This window comes from Aulonocara stuartgranti, assembly GCF_965226115.1.
Source record: "Aulonocara stuartgranti genome assembly, chromosome: 3".
Classification (NCBI taxonomy): Eukaryota; Metazoa; Chordata; class Actinopteri; order Cichliformes; family Cichlidae; genus Aulonocara; species Aulonocara stuartgranti.
In genome coordinates, this window is record NC_138941.1 from 27,440,742 (window position 1) to 27,459,283 (window position 18,542).

At 38.7% G+C, this 18,542-nt stretch overlaps 1 protein-coding gene and 2 long non-coding RNA genes across 4 annotated transcripts; 1 reads left to right on the top strand and 2 right to left on the bottom strand.

Annotated features, from left to right (window-relative positions):
• Positions 1–2,119: 2,119 nt before the first annotated feature.
• On the bottom strand, positions 2,120–3,542 carry LOC309702974. 2 transcript variants are annotated; one of them, XR_014275817.1, is made up of 5 exons: positions 3,437–3,542; positions 3,024–3,136; positions 2,509–2,850; positions 2,281–2,322; positions 2,120–2,183 (listed from the first exon to the last, which is right to left on the bottom strand). It is a non-coding gene; the product is annotated as an uncharacterized lncRNA (long non-coding RNA). The 2 variants fall into 2 exon arrangements; XR_014275816.1 differs by lacking the exon at positions 2,281–2,322.
• Positions 3,543–7,957: 4,415 nt separating this feature from the next.
• LOC309702973 (uncharacterized protein) lies at positions 7,958–9,563 on the bottom strand. Its single transcript, XM_082527668.1, has 6 exons — positions 9,484–9,563; positions 8,994–9,332; positions 8,777–8,818; positions 8,572–8,679; positions 8,434–8,468; positions 7,958–8,163 (listed from the first exon to the last, which is right to left on the bottom strand). Exons 1-6 carry the CDS (start codon positions 9,530–9,532, stop codon positions 8,062–8,064), a joined length of 675 nt encoding a protein of 224 aa, XP_082383794.1. The 5' UTR covers positions 9,533–9,563; the 3' UTR covers positions 7,958–8,061.
• Positions 9,564–14,455: 4,892 nt separating this feature from the next.
• Positions 14,456–15,348, top strand: LOC309702975. Its single transcript, XR_014275818.1, has 3 exons — positions 14,456–14,523; positions 14,745–14,806; positions 15,318–15,348. It is a non-coding gene; the product is annotated as an uncharacterized lncRNA (long non-coding RNA).
• The last annotated feature ends 3,194 nt before the right edge of the window (positions 15,349–18,542 follow it).

Below are 18,542 nucleotides of genomic sequence, written 5' to 3' on the forward strand. Positions count from 1 at the left end.
TATATATATATATATATATATATGTGTGTGTGTGTGCCCTCGAGGCCTGGAGTTCGACGCCTGTGTCTTAAACTGGTGAGTTGAACCTCTTAGCCGTCACTCACTCTAGCCTTAGGTTCTTTTTGTGGTTTTTGATAAAAGGTCACTTTATCGTTTATTTTTTTTAAAAAAGTAAAAAAAAGAAAAGTACAATTTTTTAAAAAGTAATTAATCGTCCAATTTCTGTAATTAATTGCGATTAATCGCATTTACTTGATCAATATCCTGGTTGCAATTAAATTTTTCCAACTTTATATTTAAGCTTGTAACTGACATTTATGCAATATAATGAAGTTAATTCAGAATAAACACAAAGAATGTATGCTTAAATTCAAACAGAAATTGAATAACAAACAGAATTTGCATGAGCAAACAGTCTCGAGAAAAAAGGGAAAACATACACACTTAACATGTTTATTGAACATCTTGAACATTCATGCTAACAAAGAAATCTTTCATTTATCCGCTTTTTCTCCTTAAGTCTTGGGGAGGCACTTCAAGTCCTTGAAACGAGGAATCAAAGCTATGTAAAGCGCGTCTTGTCAATGATATTAATAGGTCCGTAGTTTGTTGTAATCCACTTGGCATTGTGTCAGTAAATATGACCATGGTAGACTTACTGAGTCCCCGATGCTCCGTGAGTGGTTTATCGCAAGCTGGGTGAAGCATTACTCAAAGTCCTAGCGGCATCTCGGACTAACGTATGCATCGCGTCAATGTGATATTTCAAGCTGGAAGTGCTTTGGTGAAAAGAAAATTCCTTCTTCCACAATGTGCATAATATTTTATGTCAGTCGACTATTCCGTCTTGTAATTTTTTTAATACTCAAATTTCCAATGTGCGTTTATCATCTTCCATACTGAGTTGATTGATTCAGTTGCCCGTCACTACCAGATCAACTACCCATTTGCGCATGTGTGAAGGCAACTCTACTTGGACAAACTGCCGGAAATGCGTTGACAGTAACATCCACGGATTTTGAGTCATTCTGCACTCCAGATGCGTTAATTGTGTTAAAAATTTTAATTGCGTTGACCGTGATGGAGGATTAATTTGCGTTAACACGTTAATGTTGACAGCACTAGTATGTTTCAGTTATGTTAAACCAAGTTATATGTTTCAAATATAAATTTTTAAAAAAGTGTACAATAACTTGCAAATCTCATAAAACAGCATTTTATTTGCAACAGAACACAGAAACATAGCAGGTTTAAACAATTTAAGGAAAAATAGAAAGATAATTTGTTTTTAACAAGCTAGGTATAAACAAACTAAGTGTATGAGTCAAACTATAAAAGACAGCATTAAATCTTTCCAATCACGAACAAAGATATATATCTAACTCAAACACAGTGCTGTGTGTTACCTCATCGGTTCACATGCGTTTGTATTATTTGGTAACATATAAACTTTTACCATATGGTTCCACACATGATATAAACAATATACAATTCAAAGTTTGATCCAGGTTCCACAACGAAATACTCCCTGTTGTTCAGAAATATAGGCGGTATTTACTGTTTCATTAGAGATTCTGTAACAAGAAAGATGCAACTTAACAGGTGTCAGGATTTTCATCTCAGTTGTGTTTAAACCATGCACCAAAAAAGTGCCACTATAGATGCAGAGAAACTAGAGACTATCTGGTAGCAGCATAGATCACATTTGACTCCATTTGGATTCTTTTTGCTTTCGGCTGAAACGTTACTGTAGCATAGTTCAAGTCATCATTGTCTCGACTCTGTGAAAAGAACATTCACAATGAATAATAATTACTTATGAAGTAATTATTATTTTGATGGATAAACATCCATTAAGTTTTGCTTAGAAGAACATGAGCAATACAACATACAGACATACACAAATAGATTTAACATAATACATATAGCAACACATCAAATGTTAGTTTGTGGTATATGAGCTAGTTTTGTTTGGGCCTTGTGAAAGTACAAAAGTGCATTTTAAATTTAATCACCTCACTTTGGTCCAGATTTTGTTGGTCTTTAAAAGCTAGAAGGCAAAAACAACACAGTTACTCTGACTGTTCAGTAGAGCACATAATAAAGATTAAATACAAAAAGCAAAACAGACAGAACACCAAAGGTGACGCTCGTCAGCTTAGCTACAATGTCAGGTTCTTCTGCTAGAAAAATCCAGAAAATTAAAACCTCCAAAACTGTTTTATGGCTTTCAAATCATGTGCACATGCACAATAAAATACATTTTTAGGAAAATCTTACGTTTAAATTTGCTGTCCATGCCATCCGCAGGCTCATCAGTGTCTTTTCAAAAACAAGACACTGAATTTGTTTCAATTTGATTCAATAATAATCAAATTATAGAAAATTGTTGTATATGCAATGCAGGAAGTGTAGCATATTTAGAAAAAGAAGTATCAAAACCACGGGAACCAAAACAAACCAAAGACTACAATAATAGTCTACAGAACAATAATGCAATAATCTTACCACCAACGTTTAAACGCGTCACACTGAAAAGCAGACGTCTATCTGAGTGAAATCCACAGAAATACAGCCCAGAGTCAGATTGATCCACTTTCTTGATTTTGAGGAAAAGAGTGGAGATGTTGGTTGTCATTTCAAATTTTCCATTTCGAAATCCATCACTGTATGTAGCCTCACGTTTGGAATTTACCAAACGAGAGACATATCGGACTGTGGTACTGTTGACCAATCTAAACCAGAAAGTCATAGAGTCCATTTTGGAGTTGTTAGTGCACTGCAGAGTCACATCTTCACCTGGGTGGACCTTTGTGGTCTGAAAATCAGAAGCTGAAATGGAAATCCCCCCTGAAACAATGAAAAAGAAAATAGACAAAATGTTCCTTAGAGACTTACTGTAAGATAACATGATGGGGAATTCGATATCTCTAAATAGTAAAGTTGGTAATAAGCAAATGTAGTTGATGATGGGTTAAACAAACAATGATAAGTTGATGATCAAGTTAAGAAACTATACTTACAGAAGCTACAGAGACTTAAAGCTGTTATAAAGCTGAAGTTCATCGTTGTGTGTCTGATGCTCTGCAAACCCGCAGTTGGTGTGTTCACTAGAAAGGTTGCTCTCAGTTTCCTACTGTGAAGGCAATAGAGGCGGAGTGTCACCCGGTGCTTAAATAATTTCAAACTGGCTCACTCAGACAGTGTTTATTCCTGTTCAGCCATTTTATAGATAGTAACATGAACCCACACATTACTGTTAACAAGTAACAGCTAATTTAATTTAATCTTCATTTAATTTCACTTCATTTCCCAAGATGAATCTATTTCAGTTATCACGTTCTAAATACAGATGTTTGCCAATAGGGTCAAGAAAAACTCAAACAGCACAAAATAAGAATATATTGAATGTAAGCAAAAAGGTCAGTTATCGTACCCTCCTTTAATTAGGCTGCTAAGCCTGATAATGCTGATTCGTTTTCGAGCTCTACTGTTATTGCCGGGATGTCCGGTGTGTTTGTGGTGCAGACCCAAGAGCAGGAAAACACGAGGGACATAACTGAATTTAACAAAAAGCAAACCTTTAATTAAGACTGACAGAGAAACATAGAAACAAAAAGGCAATGGCAAAACTAAAATATAACCTAAACTGGGGAAGCAAGGATTAACTATGACAACAGTGACATGAACATGAATCTGAACCCAAGCTTGAAAGTAATCCTGTGACAATCAGATTTGAAAAAACCTCCATAGTGCTGAGTCAGCACTCTTAAAGGTTATTAATGGGTGTGAATGGGTTAATGACTGAATGTAGTGTAAAGCGCTTAGGGACTTAGGGACTAAGTAAAGCGCTATACAAATACAGGCCATTTTAATGATATTTTCCTTCCTGTTTAGGTTTTGTTAGTTTAGTTATTGTATTTCTGAGTTTTTGTTTATGTTTGCTCTCCCTCAATTAAAGGCATGTTTTCAGCTTAAGTATATTGTCAGTGTTTGCATTAGGGTCAACATTTTCTCTACTATATGGCAGACGTGACAATGGCAGATTTATCTGCCTCTTTTTGGTCTCAGGTTCAGAATGTATTGAATATAAATTTTTTTTGGACCTTCCTCCCAGTTTTGCTTAACCCTTTATGGCTGGTCAGAGCAGGCGCGCTCCATTTTACGTAACTATTTTTAAATCCCGGTAGAACTGCAACTGTTAGATTTGTATTTTTTATTGTCATTTATGCTTAGAAATATTTAACCATATATGCTTAGAGGTGTATAATCAATTGTGTAGTGATAGGATGTGTGATCCTTAATAGTCTGCAAAGGTTTTGTGTGCATTCCAGAGTGTTCTGGCTTTCACACCCACATCCTGGGAGCATGGGAGAGGGCATACCTTCTCTTATTGTTTTATGGTAGGATAAACGTAGCTATATCTGTTTTAGTCTAAGTGCCTTTTGTTTAGATGAACTGCTGGACTTCCAGACCAGCAGGTTTAGGTTTAGGTTTATGGGGTCACACTCTGACCACACACACACTTACACAACGCACAGGCAAGCTGCTCTTTGTTTGTGTAAATGCTGTTAAAATGTTCTGTGTAGATTTCATGATGTAGATGACTGATTTATAATAAGTTACATAATTTCATGAATATATATAGTTTGTGTTGAAATGTCTTTATTTGAAATGTACATGTGTAAAGTGTAAGAGGTAGTGTCTCGTGAGAATACCCTTAACGAGAGTACACGAGACTTTTCATGGACTGCGAGGGAGCAGATGTCTCTCATGAAGCGATTTTAAGCTAAAAGTTTGCTAAAAGAAAAGGCAATACAAGGACTTAAGGACCTCTTTTCAGGACAAGCAGCCAACGAGGTATTTGTCATTTGAGAAATGTTTTTTTTATTTGTGTTTGACTTAATATGTGTACTGTAAAGTTGCTAATTGGTTTGTACTGTTCGCTCGTGACCAGTTCTCACGGCGTATTGGCGTAATGGCGTATCGGCGTACTGGTGATGGTGAAGCTGAGGAGAGAAGGCCCAAGTAATAAACGCCCATTTCAAAGAACCGACCTGTGTCTGTGTTGTCGTGAAGAGAGCTACAGTTTGTATGTAGACGTCATATGTTAATGAACCTATGCTTATTCATGTAACCTGAATAAAAGAGCAGTGTTACGGGGGAGCAGATGAGAATCTGACAGAGGTCAAGTGGGTGGATGCATGAGTAACATGAAGAACTTTGCCTACTTGGTGTTCAATGCTTTTGCTGTGTAATTAAATTATCTTGAATGTTCCAGTGAATAGGTTTAAGCTACAAACCTATCAGCAACCACATAAGCAAGCGCAATAAAGTTTTTTTTGCATATGAAACCGGAGGAAGTGTACTTCCAATTTATGCATTCAGCTTGTCCTAGGTCACGGTTTCCCTCCACATATGGCTTTGCAAAAATTGTCTAAAAAGAATTTGCAGCAACAAAAACATAATATTCCAGAAACACCTTTTGCCGATCTGATCAACTATACATAACTCTTCCTACGTTGGAATAAATGTCAGCACGATCTGTCTGATGTCCGCCATTACCTGCCCGAAACCGGAAATGACGTCATTTTTGCGGAAAATGCTTCAGAGGCATCTTTCTGGCTCTGAAGCAGAAAGATATTTCTGCTTGTCTATTAAACCACTTCTGGAATGTCTAGATGATATTAAAACTTTGATGGCCCTAAATTTTTTCAAATGTAATTCATTCAAACAGAGGTGATCGTGTTTGGTCCTTGCAGACCTTGTGATTCTTTCTCTATTGATTTTGGACCCCTGGCAGAGTATTTTAAACTTGTTGTTACTAACCTGAGTTTTAAGATGGACTGGGATTTTAAACTGGACACCCGAATTAGGGCTACTGTCAAGTCCACTTTTTATCATTTAAGGCATTTGGCAGAGGTAAGACCTATTTTATCCAGGCCTCATTTTGTAACAATAATCCATGCTCCTGTTTCATACAAAGTATACACCTCAGTTTGTTCTTTGGATGTTTTACAATATGAAAAAGACGTAATTTCACATACTGTAAAGATTCAATACCTGATTTAAAAATGATGTATTATCCAATGTCACTAAGCCATCCTTACCTTTAAACATAACCTCACATATTCCTCTTCTGCCAAGTATCCTTGGCCAAGTTGCTCTGTGTGTGTATATGTATGAATGTATATGAATGTTAGATAGAAAGAACTTACCTGGAGGAAGCTTATAAAAAAGTGCTTTTTGAATGTGTGAATGAGGCAAGTTGTACAAAGCACTTGTTCTCAGAGTAGAAAAGTGCTATATAAGAACCAGGCCATTTACCATGTCTGAGTAAAATGATCTCACACTTTTTTCTCTCCCTGGGAAACGCAGCAGCTGTACCTTTTACAAGCAGATACACTGTGACAAACTACACACAAGCAGTTTGTGTGATTGTACTGATTTCTTGAGCGCTTCAGTTTGTTGTCCACATGGAGCTGACACAGATGTACAGTCTGAAAAAGCAGACGCAAAAAACAGTTTACTTTCAAATCACCAAAAGATGCATGAATAGCACTGAAGAATTTATACACTTGAGAATAATTCATGACAAAAAGTTACTGAAGCTTAAGAAGAGTAAAGTTGTTATAAAGATGAAACACTTTATAACTGTTGGAAAGCAATGACCACTAATGAACACTTCAGAATTGTGCTGTTATTTTAAAGCAGGAATCAATGTTATGTACAAATGAATATAAAAGCAATGTGCAACAAGGGTGATATTGCCAAGGTCCTGGCTCGGAGACCCAGTGTTTTTGTTTTTTGTACTTTTACTTTTGATTTTATTATGAATCATGACTGTTGGTGTTTTGGTTTCCCAGTGTTTATTCTGTGCTCCCTCTGTTTTGTGTCATCCCTGCCTGTGTGTCCCCTCTAGTGTAGTCAGGTCTCTGTGTTAAGCCCGCATCTGAGTCTGTGTCTTTGCGTGTGTGTGTTTCCTGTTTTACTTTAAAGGTCCGTGTCTGATGTCAGTGTGTTTACGTTTCCCCCTGTCCCGTCGTGTCTGATTACTCCCAGCTGTGCCCTCCTTCTGCGTCTCATTCTCTCGTTATCACTCTGTGTATTTAAGCCTTGTGTCTGCGTCTGTTAGTTGCTGGTTCATCTGTGTTATCCCCCTCCGTCATCTGAAGTGGTTTCCCTGCATCTGTCTACGTCTCCTTGCATCTCCATTTGTGTCTCTAGGTTTCAGGTTTGTTTAATGTGTAGTTTTCCCAGTTTGGGTCCAGGCTCTGTTCTGTTTTTCGCCACCCTTGCCTTTTTGTATTTTCAACCTCCATTACTAAAGCTCCCTCACATCACAAGTGCCTGCATCTTGGGTCCTTTAATAATTCCACACAGGTTGCCCCGCGAGCCTTGACAGATATATGAGACCTTATGTTGTATCGTCTGATGAAAGAGTTTCAGATGTATTTATATTAACTGGACTCTATTTTATTTATATATGTTATGTTTGTTCAAGACATTTAGCATTATGTTTGTTTGGCGACAAAGATTTTAAATGAGCAAGAAAATATTAAGAATTAATAAAACAGAACATACAAATGTGCAATTACAGTAGCATTGTTTCTTCACTGCAGAGTTAGAATTGCTGCATCATATCATTAATATGATACAGCATCATTTCCAGTTACATAGTGAGTCCGTCTGGTGGCAGCATAGATCGTGTCTGTCTCGATCGCTCTTCTTTTTGCATTTGGTTGAAATGTCACTGCAGCATATTTTGGGCCATCAGAGCCATGAATCTGATTTGAGATTTATAGTCATCAAGTATCGACTGTTTCTGTTCAGGTCATGTGCAGATTTCCATTTGATTAACAATCACATTACATGTTTGTTTGGCTAAATAGACTTTGATGGACAAAGTAAGTACTTAGAATTAACAGGAAAACACATGTGAAAATTCAGTTAGCATTGGTTCACCACAGCAAAGAATTTTATTTTTTTTCTAACAAGAGTTTTTCATTTCCACACTAAGTCATGATAACCTCATCAGGCAGTTCAAGTCGCCTGCTGATTCTATCTGGTGGAAGCATAGATCACATTCGGCTCGATCTCTCTTCTTTTTGGTTTTGGTCGAACTGTCACTGCAGCATAGTTCACCTCATCAGATCCACGATTCTGTGAAAAGCACATTCAGTGTTCATTTATTATGAGTATTATATACATATTAATTATAATTATAGACAAATATAAGCAATAACAATGAAGTGTTTATGTTACATTTCTAAAGGAAAGAAGACAATTAGTCAACAGCTAATTGGAACATACAAACTATAAATCTTATTTCTCCCTTTATACGATGTCATTTTGCACTGTAATGCTGTACAGGCACATTTTGTTTAAGCGCTGCTAATCAGAGCATAAAAGTACATTTTTAGATTGACTCACCGTGCTGTGGTCCGGATTCTGTTCTTCTTTATTTGCTAATCCACAAAAAACAAATTAGTGTTATTCTATTACATAAACCAATTATACATTTGTGAAGAGTAAAGACTATAAGAGCGATTTTGTAGCTGTAAAAAGTACCCATCTGAAGTTTCATGTTTTGAACAGCCAGACCAGTGATGACCATTAAGAGGAAAACAGACAGAACACCCAGGGTGACACTCGTCAGCTTTGCTACTTCATGAGCCTCTAATACAAAAATAAAGGTAAAAAGCCACACGGCTGAAATTTATTTCACATTCATGTGTTTTTAGTCATCTGCGCAATAAAAGAAATGTTGACTTACGTTTAGAGATGCAGTCCATGTCATCCTGAGGCTCATCGGTGCCTATTGAAAAATAAAGCCTTGATTTTTTTAGTCCTCATTTCTATATTTATCTTAATCTATAACCACCATAGTCTTTGTATACAGCGTGTTGACAATAATTACATTGCATATGTAATATAAATTAAAAGAGTAATAACTGAAGAATGAGGAGGCAAAGACTTTACAATAATCTTACCTCCAACCTTTAATTGCATGACGCTTAAATTTGGATGTCCTTCTGAGACAAATCCACAGAGATACAGCGCAGAGTCAGACACATCCACTTGTTTGATTTTGAGAAAGACATCAGAGGTTGTTTGTGTCATTTCAAATTTTCCAGGTTGAAATTCAGCATTGTAGTTAAGACTTTCAGACTTAACAGCAATAAAGTTGAGTGTGGTTCCGTTGACCAGTCTGAACCAGAAAGTCATAACGTCATATGTGTAAATCCTGGGGCACTGCAGAGTGACAGTTTTACCTGCCGGCACCTCTGAGGTCTGAAACTCAGAACCTGAGGCAGCAATCCAGCATGAAACTGTGGAAACAATGAGATGTTTAATTGCTCTACATGGTGCTACATCTGTGAGTGAAAAGTTACTAATAAGCAAATGTGTTTAAATTATTATAGGTTAAAAATGCAAAAAAAGATTAGCTAATGATGTCAAAGAGTAATAGAGCAAACTTACAGAAACAAGCAAGAGCTAAAGCTTGTATCACGTTCATCATCGTGCACATGACTGCTGCCCTGCAATGTCCGCAGATGGTGTGTTCACCAGGAAGGGTGCCACAGTGTGATAAATGTGATAGAGGGAGGAGTTTTGTGTTGCTTTCAAAGCTAAATGCGTTTAGGTCAGAGAGTCATGATACACGTGTTTAGTCTTAAAGGGCTTTTTGCAAGGTTATTTTTTGTCTTTACTTTAAAGAAGAAGAAGAAGAGTGATGCTTCATTTTTTCTCAGCTTTAAAAACATGCATTGTTGTTAAAATGCTGATAGTGTCAGGGTTGGCTGTGTGGCAGGCAAAGGGTAGACCCAAAAGAAGGGAGTTTTATTGCTGTAAAGTTATAAACCATAGCTAAACACAAAACTCTAAAACTAGAAACTAAGAACTGGAAACAAAAAGCTAGAAACTAGGATAAGCGATGGAAACAAGGGGAACAAGGAAACACACTGCAGCAGGAATGACACGACAATAAGCAGAGGAAAACAGGGAACACAGCTGGAAATAATCAAACTAACAGGACAGTAGGAAGCAAAACTGAACACAGGATGAGAGCCTGTCAAAATAAAACAAGAACCATGCAGACCAAGACGCACAGGCTTGACACTTGGGGAAGAAACAGGCATGGGTGATAGACATGACGGGCTGGGGAGAACACAGACGACACCAAAACAACCAGAGCACAAAAGGGAACAGATTAAATGAAGAAGAAACTAAGAACTAGAAAACTAAATGTTTAAACTAGGAAGAACAAGCAACCTAAACAAAATATCAAATGAGACCTAAGAAACATTTACTATCTGTCATGGGAACCATGAAAGATAGTAAAAGTCAAAGAGTCCTTGAGTCAACACTTTTATGACAACAAAAGACATGTTGTTATATGACAAAGTTGGGTTTTAACTTCCATTTGATTTACAGCTTCATGGGCCATAGTACTTGTATTTTTTTAAAGAATACATCAAATAATAATCAAATAATGCAACCTACAAAGGACAGAAGGTAACTGAAAAAACGATTCTCCATCATGGACAACCAATCACACCCACTCCACTGTGGTCTGAAACTTACAACCCAAGACAGAAAATAATAATAATGGATAATGGATTGGATTTACAGTGGGGCAAAAAAGTATTTAGTCAGCCACCGATTGTGCAAGTTCCCCCACTTAAAATGATGACAGAGGTCAGTAATTTGCACCAGAGGTACACTTCAACTGTGAGAGACAGAATGTGAAAAAAAAATCCATGAATCCACATGGTAGGATTTGTAAAGAATTTCTTCGTAAATCAGGGTGGAAAATAAGTATTTGGTCACCTCAAACAAGGAAAATCTCTGGCCCTCACAGACCTGTAACGTCTTCTGTAAGAAGCTTTTCTGTCCCCCACTCGTTACCTGTATGAATGGCACCTGTTTGAACTCATCATCTGTATAAAAGACACCTGTCCACAGCCTCAAACAGTCAGACTCCAAACTCCGCCATGGCCAAGACCAAAGAGCTTTCGAAGGACACCAGGAAAAGTATTGTAGACCTGCACCAGACTGGGAAGAGTGAATCTACAATAGGCAAGCAGCTTGGTGTGAAAAAATCAACTGTGGGAGCAATCATCAGAAAATGGAAGACATACAAGACCACTGATAATCTCCCACGATCTGGGGCTCCACGCAAGATCTCATCCCGTGGGGTCAAAATGATCATGAGAACGGTGAGCAAAGATCCCAGAACCACACGGGGGGACCTGGTGAATGACCTGCAGAGAGCTGGGACCAAAGTAACAAAGGTCACCATCAGTAACACACTACAACGGCAGGGAATCAAATCCCGCAGTGCCAGACGTGTTCCGCTGCTGAAGCCAGTGCATGTCCAGGCCCGTCTGAAGTTTGCCAGAGAGCACATGGATGATACAGCAGAGGATTGGGAGAATGTCATGTGGTCAGATGAAACCAAAGTATAACTTTTTGGTATAAACTCAACTCGTCGTGTTTGGAGGAAGACGAATACTGAGTTGCATCCCAAGAACACCATACCTACTGTGAAGCATGGGGGTGGAAACATCATGCTATGGGGCTGTTTTTCTGCCAAGGGGACAGGACGACTGATCCGTGTTAAGGACAGAATGAATGGGGCCATGTATCGTGAGATTTTGAGCCAAAACCTCCTTCCATCAGTGAGAACTTTGAAGATGAAACGAGGCTGGGTCTTCCAACATGACAATGATCCAAAACACACCGCCCGGGCAACAAAGGAGTGGCTCCGTAAGAAGCATTTGAAAGTCCTGGAGTGGCCTAGCCAATCTCCAGACCTCAACCCCATAGAAAATCTGTGGCGGGAGTTGAAAGTCCGTGTTGCTCGGCGACAGCCCCAAAACATCACTGCTCTCGAGAAGATCTGCATGGAGGAAGGGGCCAAAATACCAGCTACTGTGTGTGCAAACCTGGTAAAGACCTATAGTAAACGTTTGACCTCTGTTATTGCCAACAAAGGTTATGTTACAAAGTATTGAGTTGTATTTTTGTTATTGACCAAATACTTATTTTTCACCCTGATTTACGAATAAATTCTTTACAAATCCTACCATGTGGATTCATGGATTTTTTTTTTTCACATTCTGTCTCTTACAGTTGAAGTGTACCTCTGGTGCAAATTACTGACCTCTGTCATCATTTTAGGTGGGGGAACTTGCACAATCGGTGGCTGACTAAATACTTTTTTGCCCCACTGTATATAGCGCTTTTCAAGGCACCCAAAGCGCTTTACAATGCCACTATTCATTCACTCTCACATTCACACACTGGTGGAGGCAGCTACAGTTGTAGCCACAGCTGCCCTGGGGCAGACTGACAGAAGCGAGGCTGCCATATCGCGCCAGCGGCCCCTCTGGCCAACACCAGTAGGCAAGTAGGGTAAAGTGTCTTGCCCAAGGACACAACGACCAGGACAGAGAGCCCAGGGATCGAAAATCCAGCCTGAAGCAGTAGAAACAACAAGATGATTAGTTTGCAGCCTGCTGCTGCACCCATCCGCACTCCTTTTGTGCCTGGCAGCAGCTTGTGCCTGGCGGGGGCCTGCCACGCAGTCACTGGAGGTGGAGGTGCGTCAGGGTCTACGCCTGCTGGAGGTGGAGGAGGAGCTGCTCCAGTCGGAGGTAGATGAAGAACTGGACCATCCGATGGTGGAGGAGGCGTGCGAGGGGCTGCTCCAGCTGAGAGCGGTGGATGAGCTGTGCGAGGAGATGGAGGTCCACGTGCCGCAGAGGGCTGCTCGGCCTGAGCCTGAGGTCAATTATTCTGGAGGACCTGCGCAGTCCAAGATTGGGGAGATGCAGCATGACACCGGCCGAACCACCTGGGAGCCTCAGAGCACTTCCACGGCGGCTGTGCTGTCGCTGCCACTGGATACGCGGGTGGTCCCAAGCCTACGACACCGGCAGTGTTGGATGCGCGGGTGGCCACCAAGAACGACACCTCCCCATTGCTGGGCCAGAATCTAACCTAACTCTAACCCTAACCCTGAATATAGTGTAAAGCGCTTTGGGGTCCTTAGGGACTAAGTAAAGCGCTATACAAATACAGGCCATTTTAATGATATTTTCCTTCCCTGTTTAGGTTTTGTTAGTTTAGTTATATTATTTCTGAGTTTTTGTTTATGTTTGCTCTCCCTCAATTAAAGGCATGTTTTCAGTTTAAGTATATTGTCAGTGTTTGCATTAGGGTCAACATTTTCTCTACTATATGGCAGATGTGACAATGGCAGATTTATCTGCCTCTGAAGCAGAAAAATATTTCTACTTGTCTAGAAGATATCAAAACTTTGATGTCCCTAAACTTTTTAAAATGTCATTTATTCAAGCAGAGTTGATCGTGTTTGGTCCAAGCGGACCTTGTGATTCTTTTTGGTCTCATGTTCAGAATGTATTGAATATAATTTTTTTGGACCTTCCTCCCAGTTTTGCTTAACCCTTTATGGCTGGTCAGAGCAGGCACGCTCCATTTTACGTAACTATCTTTAAGTCCCGGTAGAACTGCATCCACATAAGCAAGCGCAATAATTTTTTTTTTTTCATCTGAAACTGGAGGAAGTGTACTTCCAATTTATGCATTCAGCTTGTCCTAGGTCACGGTTTCCTTCCACATATGGCTTTGCAAAAATTGTCTAAAAAGCATTTGCAGCAAAAAAAAACATAATATCCCAGAAACACGCTTTGCCGATCCGATCAGCTGTTCATAACACTTCCTACATTGAAAAAGATGTCAGCGCGAACGATCGCATGTCCGCCATTACCTGCCCCAGGGGGCGATTTTAGCCAAAAATGAATCAAAGCACCCCCAAAGATTTCTTACCTTTTTTTGACAATATTTGCTGTTTGTGTGACACACTACTAAAAATATAAAAAGCATACAGAACTTGGTTGAGACGTAACATTTTAACAACAAAAGTATCGATAACCTCCCCCCCTCCCAAAATGGTTTGTTCCAGCTCTCCCCTGCTCTGGCTCTTGCACCCTTTCTGCCAGAGCGATGGTGGCTGAGACGCAGCAGAGCTGAGGTGTTAGTGCCTGGCTTAAAACAGGACATGTTGGCTGCATTTAACCTTCAGTTACCCTTTATATAGTTAGGTAGGAGTCAGACCATGTTTCTTTTTAGCTGAAAAACATTACACCCAGGTAATCTGCTGGGTTGAAAACGTGTTTTCTGACAATGTTTGCTACCCTACAATCCGTCCTGCTCTGTAGTAAATTCAGCGACATTTGACCGTCCTGTTGCTCCCATTGAAATTTATACAGCCTATTTAAAATCTAAAACTTAAAATTGTCCGCAGCCTACTGTTGTTACCACTGTCCTATTTGAAATGGATACTAACTAGCTAACTGACTGAATACCCATCCATTAACCTTATAACTCCTGTTGTGTGTGTGTGTGTGTGTGTGTGTGTGTGTGTGTGTACAGAGACAGCCAGGTTCATAATGGATATAAGGAAGTTTTTTCAAAAAAAGGAGCCACATTCAGGTAAAAGTGTAAAATCAAATGATCCGTCAATCAAGAATAATGTTGGATCAGTGTTTCAATGTTTATATCTTTTATTAGATGTTCATGTGGTTTGGTTATTTGCCTTTTGGTTGAAAGTACACTGAGAGAGGACTTTTTGTTAGCGATCTTAATAGAATTTTTTTCATATTAATGTAATTTTTCATCTAATTGAATACAATCTATTTGTGTATGATTGTCAGTCCAAAGAGGGAGAGAGGAAAGAGGGAACGTGAGGAGAAAGTACAAGGTCAGGAAGAACCAGGTAAGAAAACAGACAGGAAACAGTGACAGGCAAAACAGAAACTATTAAACTGACAAAGAGAAAAAAAAACTAATTTTACTCACAGTGTCGAAGTTGTGTCCTCCCTATATTAAAGCTGCTATACAGAATCTGCAAAACAAACTGGGTTGAAACATTTTTGACCCCCTTTAACAACATTCCAACATAACATTATCATTGATTGGGGAGATTAAAATTAATTATATATTTTTATGTGGTTCAGCCACAACTCTACTAAAACCTCAGCCAGTAATAGGTAGACCAACTTTTGGACCGTCCACTTGTCTGTATGACTGCCGCAGTACATACGTCACATTTGTGCAATCAGAAAGTGCCAAACAGCCCTGGTGGAGTGAGGAGCTGTAAAGAGAAGCAGATGCTCTGTTTATATTCGAAAAATGTTTTAAGCTTGTTTCAAAGATTCTGTACAGCAGCTTTAAATGTTTTCCAAAAGCACACATACACTTCTCAGTGTTTCTCAAACTTTTTACAGTGTGTACCACCTGATAAAAATGTCAAGCTCTCCTAAGGACCACTATGAAAGCATGAAAGTCATAAATCTTACAACACAAAGTTATTATTATTAAATTAGTAAAATTAGTGTCTGCAGTAAAGATTTTTTCATACATTGTATACATTCTACAACAGACGATGAGGACAGGGAGGATGCAGGGACCGAAAGAGACAGGGAAGAAGTCTCATTGTATACATTCTATACAATGTATAGAATGTAAAGATACACTTTACATGAGTAAAGTGTATCTTGGCTGGCTGGGCAGCTCTCTGGGTGCTCAGCACCCCCAAAGCTCTGATCCTAGAATCGTCCCTGACCTGCCCGAAACAGGAACTGACATCATTTCACGGACATGTAGTTTTTTTTTTTTTTTACCATCAGGGCCTCATCAGCCTAAACTGGTGTTTTTAAAAGTTATGTTTGGCTTTATGACTTTCTGAATAGTTTCTGGGATGCTTAGAACTCAAATTGCACTGCTGGAAATAGTTTATTTTGATGCACATGCTGGGTTTTTTTTGGTTTTTTTTGCAAACTTGCATTATAATATTTATTTTCGTTTTTCCTGCAGTATATAAAATTGGTGTATTTCAAAAATAAAACTATGAAGACACTCAAAATGAATTTCCTGTGGTGGGAAACTATTTTGTGCAACTTTTTTGTATTTAAAGTTTTGAGGGATAAGCCTCTTAAATTTCTCTAACTAGAAAAATATTTAAAAAAAACAAAAACAATTTCCATTTTTTTGTAGTTTATTGCACTTTTTTTTTTTTTTTTTTTTTTTTTTTACAATTTATGTAATTACTATGCAGTTGATGCAGACATATTATTAAAATCTGGGCTATAATGGTTGTATTGATGTATAGCAACTTGAGATGCTCCCAAATGCCGATCTGATCAACTATTCATAACTGGAGGAGGTTTAGAAAAAAAAGTGCTTTTTGAATGTGTGAATGAGGCAAGTTGTACAAAGCACTTGTTCTCAGAGTAGAAAAGTGCTATAGAAGAACCATGTCTGAGTAAAATGATCTCACACTTTTTTCTCTCCCTGGGAAACGCAGCAGCTGTACCTTTTACAAGCAGATACACTGTGACAAACTACACACAAACAGTTTGTGTGTTTATACTGATTTCTTGAGCGCTTCAGTTGACACAGATATACAGTCTGAAACAAGCAGAAGCAACAAACAGTTTACTTTCAAATCACCAAAAGATGCATGAACAATTCCTGAGTAGCACTGGAGAATTTCTACATTTGAGAATAATTCATGACAAAAAGTTACTCAAGCTTAAGAAGAGTAAAGTTGTTATACACATGAAACACTTTATAATGAATGACTGTGGAAAGCAATGACCACTAATGAACACTTCAGAATTGTGCTGTTATTTTAAAGCAGGAATCAATGTTATGTACAAATGAATATAAAAGCAATGTGCAACAAGGGTGATATTGCCAAGGTCCTGGCTCGGAGACCCAGTGTTTTTGTTTTTTGTACTTTTACTTTTGATTTTATTATGAATCATGACTGTTGGTGTTTTGGTTTCCCAGTGTTTATTCTGTGCTCCCTCTGTTTTGTGTCATCCCTGCCTGTGTGTCCCCTCTAGTGTAGTCAGGTCTCTGTGTTAAGCCCGCATCTGAGTCTGTGTCTTTGCGTGTGTGTGTTTCCTGTTTTACTTTGAAGGTCTGTGTCTGATGTCAGTGTGTTTACGTTTCCCCTGTCCCGTCGTGTCTGATTACTCCCAGCTGTGCCCTCCTTCTGTGTCTCATTCCCTCGTTATCACTCTGTGTATTTAAGCCTTGTGTCTGCGTCTGTTAGTTGCTGGTTCATCTGTGTTATCCCCCCCCGTCATCTGAAGTGGTTTCCCTGCATCTGTCTACGTCTCCTTGCATCTCCATTTGTGTCTCTAGGTTTCAGGTTTGTTTAATGTGTAGTTTTCCCAGTTTGGGTCCAGGCTCAGTTCTGTTTTTCGCCACCCTTGCCTTTTTGTATTTTCAACCTCCATTACTAAAGCTCCCTCACATCAGAAGTGCCTGCATCTTGGGTCCTTTAATAATTCCACACAGGTTGCCCCGCGAGCCTTGACAGATATATGAGACCTTATGTTGTATCGTCTGATGAAAGAGTTTCAGATGTATTTATATTAACTGGACTCTATTTTATTTATATATGTTGTATTTGTTCAAGACATTTAGCATCATGTTTGTTTGGCGACAAAGATTTTAAATGAGCAAGAAAATATTAAGAATTAATAAAACAGAACATACAAATGTGCAATTACAGTAGCATTGTTTCTTCACTGCAGAGTTAGAATTGCTGCATCATATCATTAATATGATACAGCATCATTTCCAGTTACATAGTGAGTCCGTCTGGTGGCAGCATAGATCGTGTCTGTCTCGATCGCTCTTCTTTTTGCATTTGGTTGAAATGTCGCTGCAGCATATTTTGGGCCATCAGAGCCATGAATCTGATTTGAATAATCATAGCCAGTGTTCAGTTTTTTATTGATTGATAATACAATAAGTTAAATAGTTCAACAGAACCCATCACCAATTTATTGATCTTGAGGCTAATTTTTGGTAAACAAAAACAGAAGCTCCCAGAACTCTTGCTAAGTCACCAACAACAAGGACAAGCTGAGACAACTCGGCTTATTTTTATCTGCATAGATAGCAAGGTTTCAGCCAGAGGAAATGTTTCATATAAGTGTGAAGTCAGCAGTAATAAAAAACAGGTCTTTTGCAGGAAGATGAAGTATAATCATGTGGGTTTTTTTTTTTTTGTCTGTTGATCAAGACATATAAGAGCATGAGATAATACATACAGTATCCAGTCACAGTTATATCCATGTTCCACATGAATGTAGTCTTTATTTTTCCAGAACATTTGTAGTCACAAAGTACCGACTGTTTCTGTTCAGGTCGTGTGCAGATTTCCATTTGATTAACAATCACATTACATGTTTGTTTGGCTAAATAGACTTTGATGGACAAAGTAAGAACTCAGAATTAACAGGAAAACACATGTGAAAATTCAGTTAGCATTGGTTCACCACAGCAAAGTATTTTTTTTTCTAACAAGAGTTTTTCATTTCCACACTAAGTCATGATAACCTCATCAGGCAGTTCAAGTCGCCTGCTGATTCTATCTGGTGGAAGCATAGATCACATTCGGCTCGATCTCTCTTCTTTTTGGTTTTGGTCGA

Excerpts from the sequence above, each read along its gene's own strand:
- LOC309702973 (XM_082527668.1), bottom strand. The coding sequence starts at position 9,532 with ATGTGCACGATGATGAACGTGATACAAGCTTTAGCTCTTGCTTGTTTC. Across the intron at positions 9,333-9,483 it reads TTTAGCTCTTGCTTGTTTCT|TTTCATGCTGGATTGCTGCC; the intron begins GTAAGTTTGCTC and ends TTGTTTCCACAG. Across the intron at positions 8,164-8,433 it reads AGAATCCGGACCACAGCACG|AATCGTGGATCTGATGAGGT; the intron begins GTGAGTCAATCT and ends TGCTTTTCACAG.